The following is a 24,613-nucleotide window of genomic DNA, read 5'->3' as shown; positions in this document are numbered from 1 at the left end:
CCCTGATTGTCTTCCAGTATTGTGGTGAACCTCTCCATCTGTCTCCCTTTTGATATCATACCTCCCCCCCCCCCACTGCATTTCATTAAAAAAAGAAATATATTACTAGCAATGAGCTGGTGTCATTTGCACCAAGATCAAGACAAATGGAATTGTTCTTCAGAGCACTAAAGTAGAGGATTTAGGCTAGATGAGACCACTCCACCTTCATTTAATATTTAATTATATATTTAATGAGTCTTAAATATGAAACCCCACTTTATTAGCGAGGAAATGGCGATGCTTGAAAATAAAACTTGAAGTCACTGAAGAAAGTGACATGATAATTTTTCATGCTTACAACCATTGCAGTATCTTCATGGTCACGTGATTGAAATTAAGACATTTGGCAAGTAACTCATACTTATGACGGTTGCAGTGTCCTGGGGTCCTATGATCACTTTTTGCCACCTTCTGACAAGCAGTCAATGTGGAAACCAGAATCACTTAAAAATGGTGTTACTAATAACTGCAATGATTCACTTAACAACTGTGGCAAGAAAGGTTGCAAAATAAGATAAAATTCACTCTACAACTGTTTTGATTAGCAACAAATGGTTTGTACTCAGTTGTGGTCATTTGTCAAGGATTACCTACAATGAAACTGATGACAAACTGATTCATGGAGTTGGACAGTCCATCTGCCTTCTACTTGTGACATTCCTACTATGGCAGATTTGAAAATTATAGCTAATTTACTGTTTTAAATATGAACAGTCGCTGTCCAAGGCAGTTGCTAAGGACTAGCATACCTCTATATGCTAAGAAACTTATTTTCATTCTGTGTTCAGTAAAGATTTACACAGACACTTTATAATTTCTATGTATATAATGCTTTCTTTTTATGTTCAGTATATCTAAATAATATGTGCTATTGGTATTTCCTTGCACACTTTCTTCCATCAAAACGACTCTCCTCATGCATGCTTAGTGTTTCTCTTTATGATTTCATGATGGTTGCAGAGGTGGTAGGTGGTATTCAGCCAGTTCTCTCCGGTTCGGGTGAACTAGTAGCAGTAGCTGCTGGAGGTTCTGCCCACCCACACCTATATGAGCAGTGCACATGTGCAGAAGGAGGTGCAGATGTGCAGAAGCGGTGTGTGCGAGCAAAGTGCGCGAGCTCACATTTGCTAACTGGTAGGGAAGGTAAGTGAATCCCACCACTGGATAGTTGATAACCAGTGACCAATTTAACAAATACAAGACATCAAAGATGTGGAAATCTTGTTTATAACTGCACAACTTTATGTTCTTACAGTAGCAGAAAAAGTAAATAAAAATCTATACTTCAAGTGAAGCATATATTATTGGATTATTTTTTTAAAAAAATTCATACATTCTTTTTTTTTCCTCACAAATTTTTTATTTTCATTTTCATTTTCATACACTCACATGTATACTGTACATAGCCAACACCATACAGCATTAAACAATAATTGCATCAATTCCTCTTGTCAACAAGGCCCCAGAAAATAGAAACCCAATATAACTATTCCGCTCTCCATACACCTCTTTCTTCCACCACCCACCAACTTTCTATCTTCCCTCCATCATCCCCCTCTACCCTACTTCCCCTCCCCCTCTACCACTCCTCTCTCCACATCCACTCCCCCCTTCCTTCTCACCTTTCCCTCCCACCCTCTCTCCCATCCCTCTCTACCCATCTTTCTTCTTTCCCGCTCCTCCGCTCCTTGGTGTATTTTTGCTACATATCAATATACTTGGCCTATCCTATTTTTAAAGAAAAATTAAAAAAGAACAGCATGCATGTGAAGTCACATTACATTGAGATCTAACACATCTTGTCTAACCTAATATATTCCCTCCCCCCCTCCCCCCTCCCCCCACATCCTGTTGTTGAAGAATGTTAAATCTGGCTCTGAAGAAAGCTATTCTTTGTTTTGGAGAGATCAGGTCATTCAGATATCTTGCCGATTCCCACACACCCTGTTTGATTCTGTCCCTACTGTGGAAAGGCAACCTATTTAATTCTTCTTGGAACTCCATGTCCCTCATTCTATTGATTACTACTTGCTTTGCTTGCTCAAAGCCTAGGGACATTAAGAATAATGGTGAAAGCCCATAAGAGCCTAGCTTGTGATCAATTGCTTGTTTCGAGGGGGAAGGGAAATTGTCAGTCAACACTAGTGGGGACAGTCCCTCTGGAAAGAAATGCATTTTAAGCCAATAAATGACCATCATCTTTCAGGCTCTTACTTGAATTTGAGGCATGCTTGTCTCAATTCTTAACTGGGCATTTGGAATTCCATTGGGAGCAGCTAAGATGGCTCGCAGGAATTTTGTTTGAATGGTTTCTAACGAGTCTCTCGTTGCAAGGATTCCTGTTTGTGCCCCGTAAAGAATTTGCACCAATGTTTTGGCCTCAAAAAGTTTTAAGGCAGCAGGTACTAACTGACCTCCACCTGTATAAAAGAAATGTTTGATTGCATTTGAGGACCTAATGGCTACTTGCAATGTGTGATCCAGATGTGCCTTCCATGTCCCTAGCGAGTGGAAAACCACTCCAAGGTATCTAAATGTTCTAACCTGTTCCAAACTATATCCTTCTATTTGCCAGGAATATTGGCGTGGTCTTTTAGCAAAAATTAAATTTTTGATTTATCGAAGTTAAGGACCAGCTTGTTTTGCCTGCAATAGCCGAGTGTTGCCCTAATTGCTCTCTTCAGTCCTATGGGGGTTTGTGAAATGATAGCGGCGTCATCAGCATATAAGAGAATTGGCACTTTGCGTTGTGCTAGGTTAGGAGGATGGAAATACGGGTTCTGTAAAAGGTCAATCAGGGGATTAATATAGAAGTTGAAGAGGGACAGGCTGCAACCCTGCTGTACCCCTTTTTGTACTCTTACTGAGCCGGTTAAACTCCCTTGGGGATTGCACCTCACTTTCAGGGTGGAATTGGCATACAATTTTTGTATGAGGAAGAGGAGGCGTTTATCGATAGTGGTGCATTTTAACTTCTCCCAGAGGGTGATCCTGGATATTGAATCGAAGGCCTGTTTAAAATCCAGGAAGGCCACAAAAAGAGAGGATTTTTTTTAATGTGTGTATTTTTGTACTAAATGGTGGAGTACCAAGATATGATCCACCGTTGATCTTCCTTCTCTAAAACCGGCTTGTTCGTCTTTGATTATCCCCCCTGAAATTAGCCAATCTTGAAGTTCATAATTTAAGTGTTTGGCATACAGTTTACTAATAACGCTTAGAAGACTAATGGGTCTGTAGTTGCCTGGGTCATTTCTATTCCCTTTTTTATAAATTGGTATGATAATTGCTACTCCCCAATCTCTAGGCATATGGCCTGTATTGTCTATAAATGTAAACAGTGATGCTAAAAGTGGAGCCCACCAACTGGCGTTCTTTTTAATTATTTCTGGCAGGACATTATCAGCTCCGGGTGCCTTATTAGCCTTTAGGGCTCCGATCAACCGGGATATCTCTTCTGGTGTAACAGGGGGCCAGTGAGGAGTGTGGTCCAAACTAGCTTGGCTCTCCTTGGTTACATAGTCAGGATCTGTATAAAGCTCCCTAAAGTACTCTTCCCAGGCGTGAATTGGAACCTGATTTGTCGGGGGTAGGGGAGGTTTTCCCAATCCCCTGGTGATGTACCAAAAAGGGGATGTATTTTTTGTCCTGACTGCCGTAATTAGTCTATGCCAAGACTCCTTCAGGGCCGCACTTTTCTTTTCTTTTAGAAGGTTCTTATATTGTGTTTTCAACTGCTTTAAGTAGTAAGTGTGCTCCTCAGAGGAGGCACCTTTACTTTTCTTGTATTCTTCATTATATATCTTTTTTAGTTGAACGCAATCTCTATCAAACCATTTTTTGTTTTTTGAAACTAGCATTTTGGGGTGAGCTAGTGATCTGTTACTGAGAACCGAATTCAAGTTTACAATTAAGGTTTCAAACCCCTCTAGGTAAGATCCCCCACAGTTATTTCTTAGTAGAGATGTACGTAACTCTATGGTTTCAGGGGCTAACATCCATTTAGTAACTTCCTTAGCGTTTTTCTCATTCCATTTAATTTTTACCTGGGTATTTTGAGTTTCTAACCTGGGTAGGTAGGCTGTGCCTGCCCTTAGAGAATTCTGATGCAATGTCAGAGTAAGGAGTATTGTATTATGATCACTTTCCAATCGCGAGTCTACCTCTATCTTCTGTAAGAACTTCAGGAGGTCATATGATATTATCCAGTAGTCAACTGTGGATTTTCTTCCTGCTCCCCGGTAAGTATATTCTGCTGGGAAATCGCCCCATGGGGACCCGTTAAGGATACACAGATCCAAACGTTCAGTCATTTGTCTTACACATAAGCCTGCCCGATTAGCTTTAGGGTCTTTAAATTGTCTGGCATGCAAAGATTCATCTGTTACATTTTCATCATAGTGAATCTTAAACTGCTTATATAATGCTTGGTCATTTGGACCCATCCTAGCGTTTAAGTCCCCCCCTATAATTATTGCAGCTTTGGGGAATTTGGCTGAACAGCCAAGAATAAAATCTTCTATGCTGTCCCAAATCTTGTTAATCTCATTATTCTTATTAAGTGGAGGAATATAGATATTGAATAGCAAAATCTCCACCTGTTTAAATAAGAGTAATGTAGTTACAACCCATGACTGGAAAGGTGGCAGTGGTACACATTTAAAATGCAAGGATGTATTAACTAACGTCACAATACCCCCTTTAGCTCTCCCCCCCCACCTTGCTTGGGACAGCCGGAATTGAGTTAACCCAATAGCCATCTAACTGAATCTCTGTGCAGGTCCAGGTTTCCTGCAAGAAGAGGATGTCAAATTGTGATATATAGTCAAAAAAGAGTTGGGACAGACCAACCTGCTATATTCCAGGTTATAAGGGAGAATGGGTCAACTTTTGGAGCTCATCAGGAAACTTGATTTATACAAAGGGAAGTTGTCTGGTTGTTACCATGGATTGAGGTGTCATCGCACACTGAATTGGTCTTCTTTAAAAATAGGGAGGACCTGTCTAGGTCATGTGTAGACTTTTGAGAAACCTGTTCAGGGTAAAAGGTTTTAGCACCAGCTAGCAGAGCTTGCCATTCCGAAGCCTCTTCTCTGGTTGTAGGGCAAGGCGTTATTAGGTCATCTTTCATTTTTTGCAATGGTGGCTCTTTCGTGAGTCGACTCTCAGTATCTTGGTTTGGAGCTGGCGATGATGAAGGTGTCATGGAATTTTCACACAGGGATGAAAACATCTCCATCTCTTCTGGGGTCTCTAATACCCGCTTTGGGTCTTGGCTTCTATTTTCTATGATCTTGTATTCAGGTAATCCCTTGTCCTCTGGGGGGGGAAGTGAGAGGCTCAATTATTGGGGAAACCAGGTCTATAAGTGGCTCTGCTGTGTCCATTGTGACCAATAAGGATTTCTTTAAATTTTCTAGCTTGAATAATATATTGTCTTGTTCTTTCCTTGGGAGAGCATCAAAAGCGTTAATGAGGCCAACTTCTGTGCTGTTAAGAATCTCTTCTCCGTGCAAGATTGGTTGACTCCCACTATCATTCTCTTTCTTTTCCAAGGTTGAAAATGAGGTGGTGTCATTCGCCTTGGAGGCTCGCATGTTAGTTATTAACGGGATAACCCTTTCCTCACCAAAGACTTTGATGGGAAAGATTTGGAAGGAGGCTAAAAATGCCTTCATCTTGAATAACATCTGAGGTATGGTGGGCTGTTTGAAAGACAAAAGGACCCGCTTCCAATTTGGGGCCTCAGGTAACCACTCCACAGCACGGAGATGAATCATGCCCCTGTGACAGTGAAGAAGCTGGCTTAGGGAATTTAATATTGCACTTCTGGAATTCCAACGACCATAATTAAGTCTGTTCAAATGGATTCTAAAAGCTATCCTTTGTGTTTGTAGCGAGCGATGTGATTGTTGTAATTGAGGGAGGGATTCTTTCCTGATTTCTTCTTTTTTGATACCTTTTCCTCTCGATGCCTTGTCTGGGGGGGGGAACTGTTTTTTTTAGAGGACTGTCTCCTTTTATCAGTCTCTTTAACTGTTTCTCTGGCTCTTTGTTCTTTTTCCTTTTCCTTATCCTGCGAATGGGAGTTAATCAAATCTTCTGCCAGCACTTTAGTGGGAGTTCTTGGGGCCCGATATTGCATTTGAAGAAAAACAGCTAAATCTTTTTTCAATGACTCTACATCATGTTGGATGGCAATTAATTGTTGAAATATTGAGACCACCGTTTGCGCTGTGAGAAGGCATTGCTTTGCCATAAACTTGGTTGAATTTTCCCAGGGTAAACTCTCCATACTCTGAATTATCTGGTTGTTCTTTGCCTTTTTAGTCTCTAACTTAGACTCAATAAAGGAAGTAGTTGGACTAGTTGTTTGTGATAAGAGCTGGCAATCATTTTTCCCCCCTCCACCAGATTGGAGAAGCCTAGTAAATGCTGATTTGCCATATCTTTTTGCCGATCCTGTTCTAATCTCTCCAGATTGTTGGAGATGGGGGGGTTAGTTTTACTTACAGATCTCTTGCCAACAAAGAGCTCCTCAATTCGTGGTTGTTTTGCTGTTTTCACTGGAGGGAGAGATCCTGGGCTGGTGCCATGGCGTTTCTTTCTTTTTCCCATGCTTATTTAATTCTTCGGCAGCAACAAAAGTTTTTGTTTGTATTATGTTCTATGCTGTTATCTCCACCAAAAAATGTTAATTAATTAAATAAAAAAGAATTGAGTAGGAGTACTAAAAATTGATAAAATAAAATAAAACCGGGAAGCACTACTGCAAACACGCTCCAGCTGCACCGGCTGCAGCTCCGCCTAATCTTAATTCCTTTTAGACCATCCAAGCCCAGTATTTTATTCAACAATACTTCCAAAGTTATAATAAACAATAGTGGGGACAAAGGACAGCCCTGTCTTGTACCTTTTCCAATTTGAAAAGAGTCTGTTAAACTTCCATTGACTATGATTTGAGCTGTTTGCTGTTGATATATTGCTTTAATTGACTGTAAAAAACTATCTGCATTTTTTGCGATATCTTCAACAGAAATTGCCACTTAACTCGATCAAAGGCTTTCTCAGCATCCAAAAATATGAACGCAGCAGGAATTTGATTGTTCTTTCCCAAGTATTCTAGTGCATTGATAAGTAATCTAACATTACTTTTCATTTGTCTCCCTTGTATAAAACCTGTCTGGTCAGCGTGTATCAATTGTTGAATAACCAGCATTAACCTATTTGCTAATATTTTAGTAAAAAATTTATAATCTACATTAAGTAATGAGATAGGTCTATAGTTTTTGGGTTGAGTAGTATCTTGATCTTCTTTGGGTATCAAAGATATAAAAGCTATCTTCCAGGATGGAGGTACTTTACCTTCCGTTTGAATCTTATTAAATAATTCTCTAAGAGGTTCTACCACTTCTAATTGTAAGCTTTTATAGTAAGCCGCTGTCAAGCCATCTGTGCCTGGTGCCTTCCCTGACTTTAACTGCTTAATTATCTGTAAAATTTCCCCCGAGGTTATTGGTTGATTCAATTTTTGCCTGTGCTCTGCTTTAACTAAGGGTATTTTCTCTTTATCTAAATATTTGTCTATATCTAAACCATTAATTTTATCCTCCTTATACAACTCTGTAAAAAATTCCCAAAATGCCTTTTGAATCTCATCCTGTTGAAACACCTCCTTCCCTCTATAAGTCAATTTAGATATATTTCAGGATTTCCTTTTTTTCCTAAACTGATAAGCTAACCATCTGCCAGGTTTGTTTGCGTTGCAGAAAGTATTGTGTTTTGCGTATAGCAAACTAGTGACTACCTGGTCAGAAATCAACATGTCAAATTGAGATTTTAATATGGCAATTGCTTCCTTGACCTTTGTATCGCCTGGGTTTAATGTTAACTCCAGCTCTTTCCTCTTAATTTCCTCTTCCAATTCTGTTCGTTTTACCCCTTGTTTATGTCTATGTGCTTTGTTTATATTTATCAGTACTCCTCTCATATACACTTTGCTTGCATCCCATACGAATTCCATGGGTGTACCCTTATTCATATTAAAAACAAAGTATTCGGTTAGCAATTTTTTACAATCATTGATATACTCTTCATATCTAAATAAGTTTTCATTCAATCTCCAAGACCTTCTTGCCTGTACCACCCCTCCCAATTCCATCCAAACTGGGTTATGATCCGAAAGGACCCTAGCCGCAATCTTCGTCTTCTTGATCCTAGAAAGCAAATCATTAGTAATTAATATGAAATCAATCCTAGAAAAGGATTGATGTCTATCAGAAAAGAAGGTAAAATCATATTTCTCTGCATTTCGTTCTCGCCAGGTATCTCTCAGTTCAAAGTCATCCATCATGTCAAAAAAGGATTTAGGTAGCTTTGCTCGCATCTTAGTATTTGGGTGAAAAAACTTCTTGTCTCTCTTGGTATCTATAACACCATTCCAGTCGCCCAATAATATACAAGACCTATAATCCCACTGTACTAATTTAGCATGAAGATTTCTATAGAATCCTTCTTGCTGTTGATTAGGAGCATAATTTCCCAGAAGCAATGTCTTTTTCCCTTCTAGGATTAGATCTAACACGATGTATCTTCCATAGGGATCTGCTTCAATTAATTCAGCTTTCATATCTTTTCTTAAGTATACAACTATACCATTTTTCTTTTCCATAGCAGAAGTTACAAAGTGTTGACCAAGTTTTGGGTTAATCAGATATTTTTGATCGGTTGATTTAATATGAGTTTCTTGCAAACAAATTATGTTATTCTTAAACTGTTTAAGATAGTGAAATATTTTCTTTCTCTTCTGTGGAGAATTCAATCCATTGACATTCCATGTTAAAATCTTAGTTGTCATCTTTGGTTACCTGAAGCTTTTTAAGAGCCTCCTGCGTGGCCTGTTTAACCTTAGGCCTAGCTCTTCCCACGGCTTCTGGACTTGTTGCTGTAGCTCCTTGATCGATGGCTGGTGATTGTTGAGGTTGTTGCCTTTTAGCTTGTTTCTCCATTTGTCTAGTAGTCATACGGCTAGGTCTTTGTTCCATAACACCTTGCGCTTCTAGGGGAGAGAGATGATCCATCTTATCTGGTAGTTGTGTGGTTTGCTGTCTGTCTTGTCCTTCTTGTGGTCTTTCTACGAGTCCAGATGGTGCAGGGTGTCCAGCCTTCAAAATATTATGATAAAAATCTCGAGCTTTCCATACGGAGTTGAGACGATATCTTTGCCTATCAAATGTAAGTATAATGCCAAATGGTGTGTCCCATCTGTACTGTATCTGACGGTTTCTAAGTTCTTCAACTAAAAAAGCATAATCTCTCCTGGCTCTTAGCATTTGAGGTGGTATCTCTTTCAAAACAGTCAGGTCTTGATCCCCAATTTGGAGCTTAGTGTTATAAGATTCTTGTAATATCGTGTTTCTGAGCTCTCTTGTAGTGAAATATATAACAATGTCTCGAGGAAGCTGCTTCTGCTTTGCCACCCAAGAGTTAATGCGATAAACTTTATCGATTTGCCAGTCAAATTTAGCCCCCGGTCTTCCCACCAGACAATCAAAAGCTTCTGAAAGAATCTGTTTCAGGTTCTCCTGTTTTTCTTCACGCAACCCCCTTACTCTTAATACCAGTTCCATTTGCCTGTACTGTATCATAATAATTTCTTTTTCAGCATTTTCAACTTTTTGTTGCACCACCTCTGTTTTCGATGTCAAGTTGGTATTAGCTTCATTAAGATCCTCTAGACTATCTTCAATTCCGGAAACATGTTCTGTCAGTACAGTTACCAGCCCCAGCATATCATCTCTAATTTTAACAACCCTGGCATCAATTTTATCATACAACTCTTCTTTAAGTTCTTTTATCTCCTGTTTTATCTCCTGTTTTATCTCCTGTTTTATCTCCTGTTTTATCTCCTGTTTTATCTCCTGTTTTATCTCCTGTTTTATCTCCTGTTTTATCTCCTGTTTTATCTTCTCTTTAAAGTCTTTAAGTTTGTCTTCCACTTTAATTGTCTGGGTGTTGAGAGCCTCATTTAATTCCCTCAAGAAGAATTCTTTCATTAGCAAATCTCCAGCAGGGGGCATGGAGAGCGGAGGCTGCAACTTTGTACTAGCTATTGGAGATGTGCTTCTGGGGGCTGAAGGGGGGGTTTCAAATTAGGATTTGGTTTTGAGGCCATTCCAAGTTTTATCTTCAAGCAATTAATAAAACTCTACTGACCCACTGTACAGCTATGGAAAGAGGTACTGAATCTCCCCCTTTATTTTGAAGTTTTTGAGGCTCGGTAGGACTTTGCAAAAGGTTTCAGGAAATAAGCATTGTAACGAGACAGTTCAGCATATTCATCACCATTTTAAGTGTCTCTAAATTAGCAGAATTAACGGAAGAAAGAAAGTCTTGTAAAAGTGAAACTGATTAGTAAAACTCTGCTGGCCGGCTGCGAGGCAGAGTAATAAATCACTCCTTTCCTTTGAAGTTTTAAAGCTCTGTAGAATTTAACAAGGAGATTAAGAAAATAATCATTGTTACGCAGGAATTCCGCAGGCTCGTCGACATTTTAAATGCCTCTTTAAGTAGATAAATTAACGGAAGAAGATCTTGTAAAAAATGAAGCTAGGATTTGGATAAACAATTAAAGTCCTTGCATGCGAGCTCAGCTCGTGTTAAAATCAAATAGTTCAAACTTTGATCTGAGTGGGAGGATGCTTACTTCGTACTGCACAAAGCAGTTGGAGATTCCCAGCACGGATGCCGTTCTGCCTTTGGCTGGCCCCCCTCTTTCCACAGACACAGAAGCTGCAAAAATCAAAGGGCATTTGCACAGCAGAACTAATCTTCTTCCCTTCTTGCCCGAAGAGTAAGAAACCTGTTAGACGTCTGATAGACGATCATCTAAACAGATGACGTGACCAGGAACTCGGGAGCAGCTATGTTAAGCTGCTTCCATCAGTAAGCCTCGCCCAGGAAGCCCCAGAATTCATACATTCTTTTGAAACGTGGGATTTAGTAACATCAGAATATTCTTGTAAATAGCCATAAATAAAATCACTTGAGAGTAATTTCTTTGTGTGATTAATTATGCTTTACTAATTGATTTGCTTTCTTAATTTTAATGTAAATAAAATATCTCTTTCAGATCATAGTTATGTTTTTTTATATATATAAGCTGGTGTGACAGACCTGAAAACAGACTATAGGTTGTCCTTGATTTATAACCATTCATTTAATGACTATTCAAAAATGTCAATGTAAAAAGAGTGATTTATAACCATTGCAGCATCCCAGCAGTCATGGGATCAAAACTGAGGCATTTGACAACTGGCATATACTTACGATGGTTATAGCAACCTGGAGTTTCATGATTGCCTTTCCACTTTTGACAACCAAAGTCTATGGGGGAAGTGGGATTCCCTTAAAGACCAGGGTGAAAAAGATCATAAAATTGGATGCAACCCACTTAACTACAATGTTGCTTAGCGACAGAAGTCCCATTCTTGATCATAAGTTGAAAACTACCTGTGTCTATTTTTTCGACTGATTTTGTCAGTCAAACACAATAAAATGCAAAGTTTTAATATATTAACCCTGGGATTCCTCATTATAGGATTACATTAAAAATCATTTTGCTATTGTAGTCTGTGTTTTGTGAGATTCACCCCTGCTTCTCTAATGGAATGACTAATTGGGAGCCATTGTGGCAACCTTGTGGATTTTGAATATAAAGAAAAATGTAAACATTTAGTTCTTTTCCATCCAAACTTGTACTTTTCAGTTTTTAACTCTTTCAATAAAAATCTGATTAAGCATTATTTGGGGTGTGTGTCTAACAAAAGGATATTTAACTTGCCCTAGTTATGCATACAACAAAGAAAAAAAACTATTTTTGAAAGAAACAAAATTCAAATATCTTCAAATACTCTAATATATTGTTTTATTTTTGGAATTAATATTAATACATCTTTATTTTCTCTTGAATTATTTTTCAAAAGTACTTCTGTTTTACAACTCCTCCAAAATAAAATGGTGGGGCACCTTTTACCCTAATTTTTTAATAGCTAGGGATAGAGTGCAATTGATAATGTAAGACAAAATTGTCCTCTGAAAGACTTACAAAGGAGGAACATTGCTAAAGAATCTTAGAACAAGAGGAAGCTGTTCACATTTATTTATAGAAAGAGTTTTATTTTCTTTCATTATGCAGAACAAAGAATTTGTTTGCCGAGGACATGATTATGAGCGTCTCGAGGCTTTTCAACAGCGGATGTTAAATGAGTTTCCACATGCCATTGCTATGCAACATGCCAATCAACCGGATGAAACCATCTTTCAAGCAGAGGCACAGTGTATCCCTATTATTGTTTTAAAGCCATTCATGTTAATGTCTACTAGTTTAACTTTAAATGGAGCAGTGTGTCTAAAATCCACTTTTAAACTCCACTGTACAGATCTGGATTTATTTTAAAAGTAGTAATGGAAAAAGGAAATTAAATATACTGATAGCAGATCCAAAAGCTATGTCATGGACTAGACTTAGTTACAGAAGCAATGGATGCACTATTGGATGGCCAAACCTAAAAGAGCAGGTTATGGATAGATTGTAATGCAGGGTATCTATGTGCTATCTAGGAGATGAAAATTACTTGATGGGACATAATCATTTGTCAACATAATCATGCTAACAGAAAAATGGACTAAAAGAAAAGAGGGAAAATAATAGTAACAAAAATATTTAGTTGAATTACAGGTTTCCTTTTGATTAAAATGAAAACTCAAGGTGTTGTATCTTATGATTCTTTATGAATGTATTTTATTTTTCTTTATGTACACTGAGAGGATATGCACCAAAGACAAATTCCTTGTGTTCACAGCCACACTTGGCCAATAAAGAAGTCTATTCTATTCTATCTATTTAAAAAATAAAAAAATGGAGTATATACAAAAAAGTAATCTTATCATTGAACTTTAAGTGCTTGGCTAATGATTGAATATTGTCCTAATGGATATTCTAAAACAGAAAGAAAATAGGTTGCATAGAACTCTTAAGATAAAGGATAATGTGTCTGGCAGGTTCCTTTCTGAAGCTCTTTGTTTGTGGTCAGGTGCATAGTAATAGTAATTCTTTCTTTCACAGTATGAGTCAAGGGGTCCTAGTCCGTTATGTAGAGAACAATGGGACTGAAATATTAGGCAAACTCATATTTTGTTTTGTTTTGTTTCCTCTGGCAAATTCCAAATCAGAAAAGAAGTATTGCTTGTTTAACCATTATGCACTTTACCTTGCTTTCTTTCCTCTAGCAAATGCATCCTCTTCTGTTTACTTAGTACTTAACATTTTATATATAGATCTGCAAATCTATGCTGTGACCCCAATTCCTGAGAGCCAGGATGTCCTGCAAAGAGAAGGCATTCCAGATAATATCAAAAGTTTTTATAAAGTAAATCATATTTGGCGATTCCGATATGACAGGCCATTTCACAAAGGGACCAAAGACAAAGATAACGAATTCAAGGTATATTATCATTCCAATTCTCATTAACAAATATTTGATTCATTTTATGGTTTCCCAGAAGAATTCATAGAATTAAAAAGTAAAACTAGATGACTCATTGGGGTTTGTTATATGTTAAATACATATTTTTATTTTCCTGTTATTTCAGAAAATGAAAATTCGTTTTCTTCACATCATATAGAGGGAATTAAGATATGCCACATTTACATGACATAGATAGGGTGCGAAATTGGGGTTTTTGTGAATACAAATCATTCCTAATAATGCCATATGCCATATCTAAAGAAACTTATATGGAAATGAGAGATAGTGATGAGGATTGATAGCACTGATTAAGAAAGAAAAGGAACCTGGGTACCCAGCAAAGATGAAAGGTTTAAAGCTAAATTATCAAACAAGGACAGAGGCACACCGTTCTGTCAAACTGACTAGCACCAGGGTTATTTAGAGCAATGGCCCCCATCCTTTTGGCACCAGGGACCGGTTCCGTGGAGAGAGGTTCTTCCACAGGCTGGAGAGGATGTGATTTCATGTGCTGCCTACATTCCATGGATGGGGCTTCACTTGTTTGCACAGCCCAGTTTCTGGCATGCCACAGACTGATGACGGTCCACGGACTGGGGATTGGGGATCTCTGATCTAGAGCAGGGGTCAGCAGCCCACGGCTCTGGAGCCGCATGTGGCTCTTTCATCCCTCTGCTGTGGCTCCCTGTCACCTCTGGTCGGCTCCACAATTGAAAGGGCTTTCGATTAGGACAGGTGGAGGAAAAAGGACACCATGCTAGGAGGAGACTATAGTGGGGGAAACAGACTTCCCATTGGCAGAGGAAAAAGGACGCTGCACTAGGAGGAGGCTCTAATGTGGGGGAACCAGACTTCCAGTCAGCTCCAGAATTAAATGGGGGGCTTTTGGTTAGGACCTTTGTGGCTCTTTGAGTGTTTAAAGTTGCTGACTCCGAGACTTTTGAGTTGCTGCCAAGAAAGTTACTATCCTGTTTTATTTAAATAAACTGATAAATATTCCCTCTACCTCTTTAGCATTCAAAATTAAATACATAAACTGTTGTAGATAGTTCCTTCTGCCTCACTCCAGAAATAGAATATGTAACTGGCATTTTATTTTTTATTTCAGAGTTTATGGGTAGAGAGAACAACACTGATCTTGGTACAGAGTTTGCCAGGAATTTCCCGATGGTTTGAAGTGGAGAAACGTGAAATTGTGAGTACAAGCTGGGAAAAATAGGTGACCCTCCACCATTACCATAGAATATTAGATGCCAAATATATTTTGCATGCTGCTTTAAATTGCTTACATTAGAATAAAAAATAGCAAATAACAATAAAGCCCAAGTCTGATTTTGAACTTTTCTAAGAAGTCAGAGAGAAAAGGAAAGGAAGAAATTTGTTTATACAATTATTAGTGCTTTAAAACCTGTGTAAAAATGAATTGATAATTACAGTTTTACTACTTGAATATGAAGAGCTATGGCTAAGAAAGTTAGAAATTAATTTAAGTATATTGTACTCCTTTATTATGTTGCTTAATAAATCATACAATATGTGATGGTATATTGAATATGTTGCTCTAATTTCTGAATACCAAAATATTCTCATACTATCTCTAGTGCTAAAATTGTCCAGTAACTTTTTTTCAGAATCATCCTTAATCATAGAATAAGTGCATATTCTTACATTATTCTTTCCTGGTCTTTAGGATTCCTATTTAAGGCATTTATTTAATAATAATCACTCATTTAGAAGTGTGATGAATTGGCACTTGAATTGTAACTATATATATATATATATTCGTAGATTTTCATGGGTGTAGGTATGCTGGTCTTGTTGTGTCCGGGTCTTTTCCTGTGTAAGATTGAGATTGTCTTGGCAACATTTCTGCAAGGTCTCACTCGCCATCTTCTGGCTGGGTTTTGGGCTTAAAGCGTGGTCGGAGCTGTCACCTTTCTATAAATCTTGATGGGAGGGTATGGAGTGCTGGCTTTGTTTCAGTAAGTGGAATGATTGGTTGTGTGGTTGTATCATGATTAGTAGATTGATGCTGATTGGTGCTGGCTGTGTATCTATTGTTGTTTCGTGTTGTAACGGCCTGGGTGGTGGGTGGGGCTCATTTGTTGACTAGGGCTGGTTTCCAGATGCCTGGTAGGCGGGAGGTATCATCATGTTTATTCATGTTGTGGGGGTGTTTCTCTATTTCGATAGCTTCCATAATTATTCTCTTGTTGAAGTGTTCAGTTTTGGAGATTAACCTGGGTCCTTCAAAATTAATTTCATGTCCTGTAGCTTTAAGGTGCTGGAAAAGGGAAAACTTCCTCCCGAATACAATAAGACCAGCATACCTACACCTGTGAAAATCTACGAAAACTCACGTTTTGTGTATGTTAAATATGGGGTGGAATGGGATTTAATTTATTATTTAGATTTTGGATACAGTATGTTGCCCAGAGTCCCTTGTTTGAGTTGATTGGCTTTATAAATCTAGTAATTAAATGCAGTAAATAAATAAATCAGCCAAATGTTATAAATGTTATAAATAAAAATACAAATTAATAAATGGCTTGTTCATCAAATGAGGTTAAAATGAACTGTGTTCTTCCTGTGATATATGAATGCAGTTAAGATTTCAAAGCTATCTCCCTATTTCTAGTTCTATGTAATGTTCATTTGCTTACATACAGTAGAAACTAAAGCGTGAACTTTTCCAAAATTGGATTTATATGCTCCACTTAAAATTTATTGATATCATTGGAACTGACTTGTGAACAATTTATTCAGAAAAGGAAAAAAACACAATAGCGTAATTATAAAAACTATAAAAAATACCAGAATTTATAGAATTTAATAATAGTATTTTCAATATGAAAATCTCAGAATGATAGACTATGAAATAGCTTGAAAATCACCATATATTATTGTGACTTTCGGGTGCAAATCAGCTTTCCTTATTTTTATTTTTGCCATTTTTGTTAACAACGTGTAGGTGGAAATGAGCCCATTGGAGAATGCTATTGAAGTATTGGAAAATAAAAACCAGCAATTAAGGACATTGATCAGTCAGTGCAAGACTCGACAGATGCAGAATATCAATCCACTTACAATGTGTTTGAATGGTGTAATTGATGCAGCAGTTAATGGGGGAGTTGCCAGGTATCAAGAAGTAAGTGTCATTCCATATGTGTTGGGGTTAGGTTGCATTCTTGTTTCAGTATCTGAAATACTAGTTGCTATGGAGCAATAATAGAAAAGTGTTGTAGCTCTATAGCTTGAGCTTTCAGTTGTCCATTAGGTTCTATAGAATACTATATTATTAAGTATTATATGGGTCTTCAATAAGATAATAAGTTCTCTTATTCTCCCAATTCACTAAATCTAATTTAGATAAATGCTATTTTTATTTAAATTTATTGTTATATTAACTACAAATATTTAAAATCTGAATGACTAAATATTTCAATTGATTTTCAAATCTGCAATATTTATTATACAGGTAGCCTTTAACAATCCCAAGGGGGAGTTGGAATCTCACTCATTGAGTGAAGCGATCATTAAGTGAGATGCCAATGTGACTGTTTTGCTCAATGATTGCAATCCTGGCACTCCTGATTGCAGTTATTAAGTAATCTTCTTGGTCAGGAAAAGCTGCCTGCTAAAACATTTCAACTGCACACAAAGCTGAAATCCTGCTTGGACACAGCTCTGAGATCGAAAGATCTGCCTGCTGGGGATTTCAGTCCCTACAAAATCGCCTTTTGCTCTCAAATATTCCTGCAGCCCACCCACCCCCTGCCTATGCATGGAGAGAAATATTTTGTGGGGCAGTCAGAACAGAGCTGAAATTTGAAGATTTAGTTCCATTCCTGTAACCCCTCAAAATATTTGAACTCACCTCCATACCCTCTGCTGCAACATCCCTGCTGACTTCTCCATTGACTTTTTGAGGAAGTCAGCAACGAAGATTGCAAATGGTGATCACAGATCATTGGGGTGGGGTTGGGGGTGGAGGCTTAGCAATATCGTAAGTGTAGATCACCGAGCACCCAGAACATGATCCTCTGACGGTGGAGGATGGTGCAATGTTTTTGCAATGCTTAGAAGTGCTTTATAGGCCACAGAGCACTCTTTTCAAAGTTGTTGTTAATTTGATTCATCATTAAATGAGAACTGCCTTTATGCTTTTTAATTCTTTCTTTAAGAGGCTCGGAACAAGTACACTATATTATGCTTCTGTTTCCCCATCATTATTATCAAAACAACTCTGAGAGCATTAGACTGAGGAAGTTGTGAATTTCTATGTCTAAGATTTGAATATTTTTCTATCTAGTATAGTATTCTGATTATTACACTATACTTTTGTTACTATTGTTTTAGCTTTTTCTGTTTGTAAAATAACATTGTGAGAATACATTTTTCCTATGTCATTATGTGATGTAGTATGTTGTGTGCATTGGCAACATTTACTTTTTATTTTTATTTATATGCCATCTTTATTATTTCTACAAATTACTCAATGTGAACATAAACTGGAGGACAAAGTGGAGCTCTCGTCTTCTGGTAGATAAATATCAATTTCTGCTATGGATATGGGCCCATGAATTTGCAGTTCTATTGAATGAAAGAGTGCAGAGACAAGCAACAAACATGATTCAGGACTGGAGGTTAAACATATGAAGAACAATTGTATGAATTAGATATGTCTAATGAAAACAAGGAATAGAGGTGACATGATAGCAATTCCGATATTTAAGGGGGGATCAATCTAAAGGCAAGACAAAAAGCAATGCATGGAAACTAATTAAGCAGAGAACCAATCTAGAACTAAGGATAAATTTCCTGACAGAACAATTAGTCAGTGGAACAATTTGCCTCCAGAAGTTGTGGTTGCTCCAGCACTAGAGGTTTTTAAGAAGAGATTGGACAACCATAATGGTAAGGTTTCTTGCTTGAGCATCGGGTTGGACACATAGATATCCAAGGTCCCTTCCAACTCTGTTATTCTGGTATTCTGTTATTTTAAAAGTGCATTGATTTTGAGAATTCCAAAATGTGAAAGTCTTCCCATTTGATGTAGGTTACCATATTTAACTGTTCACTATTTTATCAATGTATACATTTTATCAATTCATGACATATAACTATGATGTAAGAGACCTGTAGCTAGATTTCCTAGCTGTCAAAATAGATCATAAAATATGATTCCATGTAATTTAATAAGAATGTTTGAAGATTTTTTCATAATTCAAGTAATTTAAACAGATATTGATAGAACTTAGTGCATCCATAGATGGTATAAATAATAGTCAAGATACTGTTAGAGAAACAGGATTTTTCTATAATACATGTATTATATGTATAACTTTGAAATAACATGGATGACTTTGTGCAATTATTGTATTCTTCTCAGGCATTCTTTGTGAAGGAATATGTTCTGAACCATCCAGAGGATGGAGAAAAGATCACATGCTTAAGAGAACTGATGCTTGAGCAGGTAAAATAAAATTTAAGCAAGCTGCTTTCAATCAATTTTAACAAAGCTGGCAGAGCTAGGAAAAAGCATTACATCATAGCAATTTTCCATTCAGATTCTATTAAGGATTTTTCAAATATTTAGAAGGACTGGACAGGGAAGAGAAAGCATACTAAGAGTTACTGATAACAAGATCTCTTTGACGTTAAGAAGAGGTGGCAAAGAGATAGGATTTTGCTTTCCATATCTGTATGTATCTGTATCTCACTGTATTATAAGGAAATATGAATAAACAGCAAATAAATTCCATCTGGCTTAGTACAAGTAGGAAAGAAGAAATAAAGTTGTGGTATTAAGTAATCCCCAATATTATCCTATAATTTTAATTCTCTCTTCTTTTAAAATTGATAATGAAATATTTAAACTAGAAAATTGTTGGAATTTATTATTGTGTGTGTTAATTTGTGCTGGGTTTCACATGTGGTCATTTTCTTTGTATGGAACTCAGAATAGCCGGTAGCTCTCCTTGAACACTGCTATCAAAAGAGAGGCAACTAAATAAATAGAACTCATAATACAATTAGTCCTTGTTTAATGATCCTAATTGGGACAAGAATTTCCATCACTAAGTGAAGCGGTCATTAGGTGAAAAAGCATGTGATTGCATCAGTTAGCAATAGCAGTTCTGGTATTCCTAGTTGTGGTTGTTAGGTCAGGACCTTCTCATTAGGGTCTAGGACAGTGATGGGCAACCTTTTTGGCGTGGTGTGTCAAAAATCGGCAAAAAATCGAGCATAACTCGCGTTGTGTGTCACTTTGACAAAAACATAATTTTGCGCAATTTATAGTTTAAACTACAAAAATGTATAATTGCAATATATAATTGTATTTAATAAACCAAAAACAAATTATTTAACATACCTGCTTAGTAACTTCTTTGTTCATCAGTCGATTTGTATGTTGCCCTTGATATTATTGAACTTGTTTGGGGTGCCGTGAACCAGGGCTGTGGAGTCGGCTGCTTCCAGCTCCACGTCCTCATCAACATGCCGCTCCAGCCCGCCCCTGCTATGAATATTCCTAGTGACGCGAGGGCGAAGAATATGAATATTCATAGCGGGGGCGGGCCGGAGCGGCATGTTGATGAGGACGTGGAGCTGGAAGCAGCAGACTCCACAGCCCTGCCGTGAATTGAGATAAGTGAGGGGGAGGGCGAATTCTTTAACTAACCTGCCTATTAGTGACTTTTTTGTAGACTCTCTGTGCCGGCCTGACTGGAGAGAGGCGCGCACTGTTCCCGCGCTCCTCTCCTGCGGGTCCTCCCTCGCCGCGCTGATGACGTGTGTGCGCACAGCACGCATGCCTTACCAGCAGCCCCTGCGCTCAGAAAGGGGTGGTGGCGATACAGTAAGTGAGTGTGGGCGGGGGAGATCACACGTCGTCCCCCCCCGTTCCTCCAGCACAGATTCTTTCATCCTCAGCGGCCGTGCAGGAGCCGAGGATGAATCGCATGAAATCCTGTTCGTGTCACCCCAAATGGCTACGCGTGTCAGCACTGACACGCGTGTCATAGGTTCGCCATCACTGGTCTAGGACCTTCAGGCCCACACCTCAAGCCACCCACCCCACCCCATTCATAGCCAGCTTTCTTCCTCCATTGGCTCCCCCCCCCCCAGTGATTCTGCCTGGCCAATGGGCCTCTGGTCCTTTACCCCTTGCCCTTTGTCTCAGCACATTCGCCAAGACACCATCCTGGGAGTCCTTGGAGTTTCGCACCAAGAGACAAAAAACCGCTAGTCAATCAGCTGGCAGGCAGCAACAATGGGGCTGGGAAGGGTGACTGAGGGGGCTGGAAGGTGGATGCGATGGGTGACAGGTGATGGAAGAGAGCAATGGGGGGAAGGCAGACTAACGTTGCTTGTGTGCAGCTTGTGCTGGTGCTGGGACGAGGAAGCAGGCAAATGCTGTTTGCACGCTGCTCCTGGAGAGCTGGGTAAACACGGATGCTATGGTGTGGGGGAGTGTCAAATGGCATGGCGTGTAATGGTGGGGGGGGGGAACTGAATTGCCCATTCTGTGTTAAACCAGAGTCCAGGTGCAGAGACAATGGATGTGAGAGGTCAAATTGGGAAGCCCCCTCCCACTGCTGCCTGTCCTTTGTCTGTGGTGGCACCATTTTCATCCCTGCCATTGCCCCCACACCTGGCCTCCCCCCTGCTCCCGATCCTGCCTGCTTGTTGCCGAACAGGCAGTTTAGCTTCCCTCCCACCATATGCCACCACCTTTACACACACACACAGACACGCGCGCACACACACATACGCATGCAGTGTTGCCTGCTTCCTCTTCCCAACACCAGCATGAACCATGTGCAGGCAGCATTTGCCTGCACCTCCCCTTCTCTTTTTGGTAACCTGTCACCAATGGCATCCTCCTTCCAGCCCCCTCGGTCACCCTTCCCATCCTTATCTTTGACACTTGCCACCTGATTGACTGGCTACTTTTTGTCCTGTGAAGCAAAACTCCTGGTACAAACAGTGTTCTGGTGAATGGGCCAAGCCAAAGGGCAAGGGGCAAAGGGCCAGAGGCCCATTGGCCAGAGAGAATCACCGGGGGCGGGCAGTAAGGAAGAAAGCTGTGAATGGGCTGAGACGGGTGGCTGGAGGTGACGGAGGTGTGGCAAGGGTGGGAACCTAAAGGTCCCATTCCATCTCATCCTTAGACAAGGAACTCATGCTTCCTTGTAGTACTTGCTTTGGTTTCCACTTCCCTCACCCAGCTATTTCCACCCACTGCCTTTTGGGCTGGCCTATACTCCACTGCCATATACGCCTGCTACAGCACACTTCCCACTACTCCAGCTGACTTTTGTTGTCTTGTTCCTGCTGCTGCTGCGATACACCTAGTCCTTCGGCGGCCTTGGGCGGCTTCAAGGACCCTGTACAAGACCTCCCTGAGGCATAATGAAGGCCGGCAGCTGCCTAGGCCAGGTACACCTTCTCAGCAGTGGGAGGAACAAAGCAGTGAAGGTAAGCAGGGTGCAGAGGCAGGGTGGGCAGGAAGGCCAAAAGAGCAGAGACGGGAGAGATAGGCAAGTGGGGTAGAGTTGAGTGCCTGCAGCTGTTGTAAAGGCAGGTGGACAGCCAATGTTAATCGTGTGGTTGTGGGAGGCAATGTAGTGGCCATAATTTGAGAATCGATCATAGTTATCACTCATTCAGCATCATTGTAACTTTGTATGGTCACTGAATGAATTGTTGTTAAGCAAGGCCTACCTATAATAAAGTTTATGCATTAAAAAGTCTGATATTGTAAGTTTCCAGGGCATGACTAGTCTACTGAAGAGAAAGATCAGGGGAGACATAATAGCAGTGTTACAATATTTGAGGGGCTGCTACAGAGAGGAAAGGGTCAAACTATTTTCCAAAGCACTTGAAGGCCAGACAAGGAATAATGGATGGAAACTGACCAAGGAGAAATTCAACCTAGAAATAAGGAGAAATTTTCTGACAGTGAGAACAATCAACCAATGGAACAGAAGTTGCCTTCAGAAGTTGTGGGAGCTTCATCACTGGAAGCTTTTAAGAAGAGACTGCACTGCCATGTCAGAAATGATGTAGGGTCTCCTGCTTGAGCTGGGTGTTGGTGGACTAACCCACAGGGTTCCTTCCAACTCTATTAATCTAATATGAATCCAGTTTGATTTGTAGCTTATTGTCTTGCCCAAATCAAGCAAACTTTATTGTTAATTTTAACTGTCATATATTTAAAGTGAGATTTGATTAGCAATTGGTCTTGGAAGCTGGCTTGTTTCATCAAAACCTCATACTCTCTTCTTGAAGGGAAAATATAATTAGGGTTCAGATGAAGTACTAATCTTTAATGAATGAATGTCGGACATTAATTGGTTTTTAATCCCATCACTAAATCATGAGTTATCCATATTGTCTCGGCATGAACTGAGTATATAGCATTAATAGTACAAATTTCTGAATTGTATTACTATGTTATTGAACTCTCCCCCCCCCCCACCTTTCTATGTGTGTATGCCTGTGTGTGTTCAAATATTTTGTTTTGGATTTTGTTCTAAGGCCCAGATTCTTGAATTCGGTTTAGCAGTCCATGAGACGTTTGTCCCACAGGATATGAGACCTTTACATAAAAAACTGGTGGATCAGTTTTTCGTGATGAAATCTAGTTTAGGAATACAGGTATGTGAGATTTATGCTGATAGGTCTTCCAAAGTCAGAATACATTTGAAAACAAATACAGAAATGTCTGCATCTGAAATAACATTTTTATTAAGCAATAAACAGTGACATCTTCTGGCTGCATTGATTTTCTTAAAACCTCATGACTTCAGCTGAGAAATAGATTTAAAAACTAATTAAGAAACACCATCTTAGTTTACTATATTTCATTTTTCCCATAAAATATTCATTTAAGATGTAAATATATCTTTAAAACAGTAATTCTTATTGTCAAATTTGAATTTAGGAATTTGCTGCATGCATCCAGGCTAGTCCAGGTCACTTTCCAAATGGAAGCCCACGTGTCTCTAGAAATTCGGTCCCTATATCCATGAGTCCAGAGGTGGGCAGAATTCCTAGACGTAGGTAAGTTAAAGCTACTAACAAACAAATAAAAAAAGCTTCCTGTGCTTCTAATTTAGGGGCATCTTTTATAAGATGCATAATGGGGAGGGGGTAGTATTCAAAACATTTAAGACAGTTCTGATCTTCTAAAATAATTGTTTTTACCTGCTAAGAGAGTTATGAAGTATTCACAAAAGAATTGGATAGGTCACTGTGATGGAAGGCATAAGGTAGGAGAGAAATTGTATTGCAGAATTTGGAAATACACTATTTTCTTTTGACATCAGGCGGATGTCAAATCAGATGGTTTTGTAACTGGCTGATTAATCGTACTCAATGATTAGTCCTTAATGCTACTACATGTACATGGAGGGAAGTAAGCAGTGGGGTACCATAAGGTTCCATCTTAAGCCCAGTACTTTTCAATATCTTCATAAATGACTTAGATAAGGGAATAGAAGGGGAACTTACCAAATTTGCTTACCAAAAATGCTTGAACATTGGGCCTGATCTAACAAAATGAAATTCAATGTAGAGAAAAGTAAAGTCTTACACTTAGGCAAGAAAAATGAAAAATACACATATAGACTTGGTGAAACCATACTTAATAACAGTAAGTGTGAGAGGGATCTTCGAGTCTTGGTGAACAACCAATTCAATATGAGCTAATAGTGTGTGGCTGCAGCCCAAAAGCCAATGCAATCCTAAATTGCATTAACAGAGGGATACAATCAAGATCAAGTGAGGTACTAATACCACTCTATAAAGCCTTAGTAAGCCCACACCTAGAGTACTGCATCAAGTTTTGGTCACCACACTATAAAAAGATGAGACTCTAGAAAGCATGCAGAGAAGAGCAACCAAGATGATTAGGGGACTGGAGACTAAAACATATGAAGAATGGTTTCAGGAACTGGGCATGGCTAGTCTAGTGAAGAGAAGGACCAGGGGAGATAACAGTGATAACAGTGTTCCAATATTTGAGGGGCTGA

The 24,613-nt window shown here is 39.0% G+C and overlaps 1 protein-coding gene across 4 annotated transcripts in view; it reads left to right on the top strand.

The window, feature by feature from the left end:
* The window catches only part of DOCK4 (dedicator of cytokinesis 4), a 345,383-nt gene that overhangs the window by 303,814 nt on the left and 16,956 nt on the right, over positions 1 to 24,613 (top strand). For all 4 annotated transcript variants that reach the window (XM_087723617.1, XM_087723614.1, XM_087723616.1 and 1 more), the window contains 7 exons: positions 12,239 to 12,380; positions 13,381 to 13,547; positions 14,680 to 14,766; positions 16,543 to 16,719; positions 18,964 to 19,047; positions 23,118 to 23,237; positions 23,524 to 23,642. In XM_087723617.1, coding sequence (XP_087579743.1) covers positions 12,239 to 12,380; positions 13,381 to 13,547; positions 14,680 to 14,766; positions 16,543 to 16,719; positions 18,964 to 19,047; positions 23,118 to 23,237; positions 23,524 to 23,642 — 896 coding nt within the window. The remainder of the gene's footprint in view (positions 1 to 12,238; positions 12,381 to 13,380; positions 13,548 to 14,679; positions 14,767 to 16,542; positions 16,720 to 18,963; positions 19,048 to 23,117; positions 23,238 to 23,523; positions 23,643 to 24,613) is intronic.

Source organism: Thamnophis sirtalis, unplaced genomic scaffold, assembly GCF_051295495.1.
Source record: "Thamnophis sirtalis isolate CommonGarterSnake01/CBP01778 unplaced genomic scaffold, rThaSir2_p1.2 scaffold_9, whole genome shotgun sequence".
Taxonomy (NCBI): Eukaryota; Metazoa; Chordata; class Lepidosauria; order Squamata; family Natricidae; genus Thamnophis; species Thamnophis sirtalis.
This window is presented reverse-complemented; position numbering and strand designations above follow the sequence as displayed.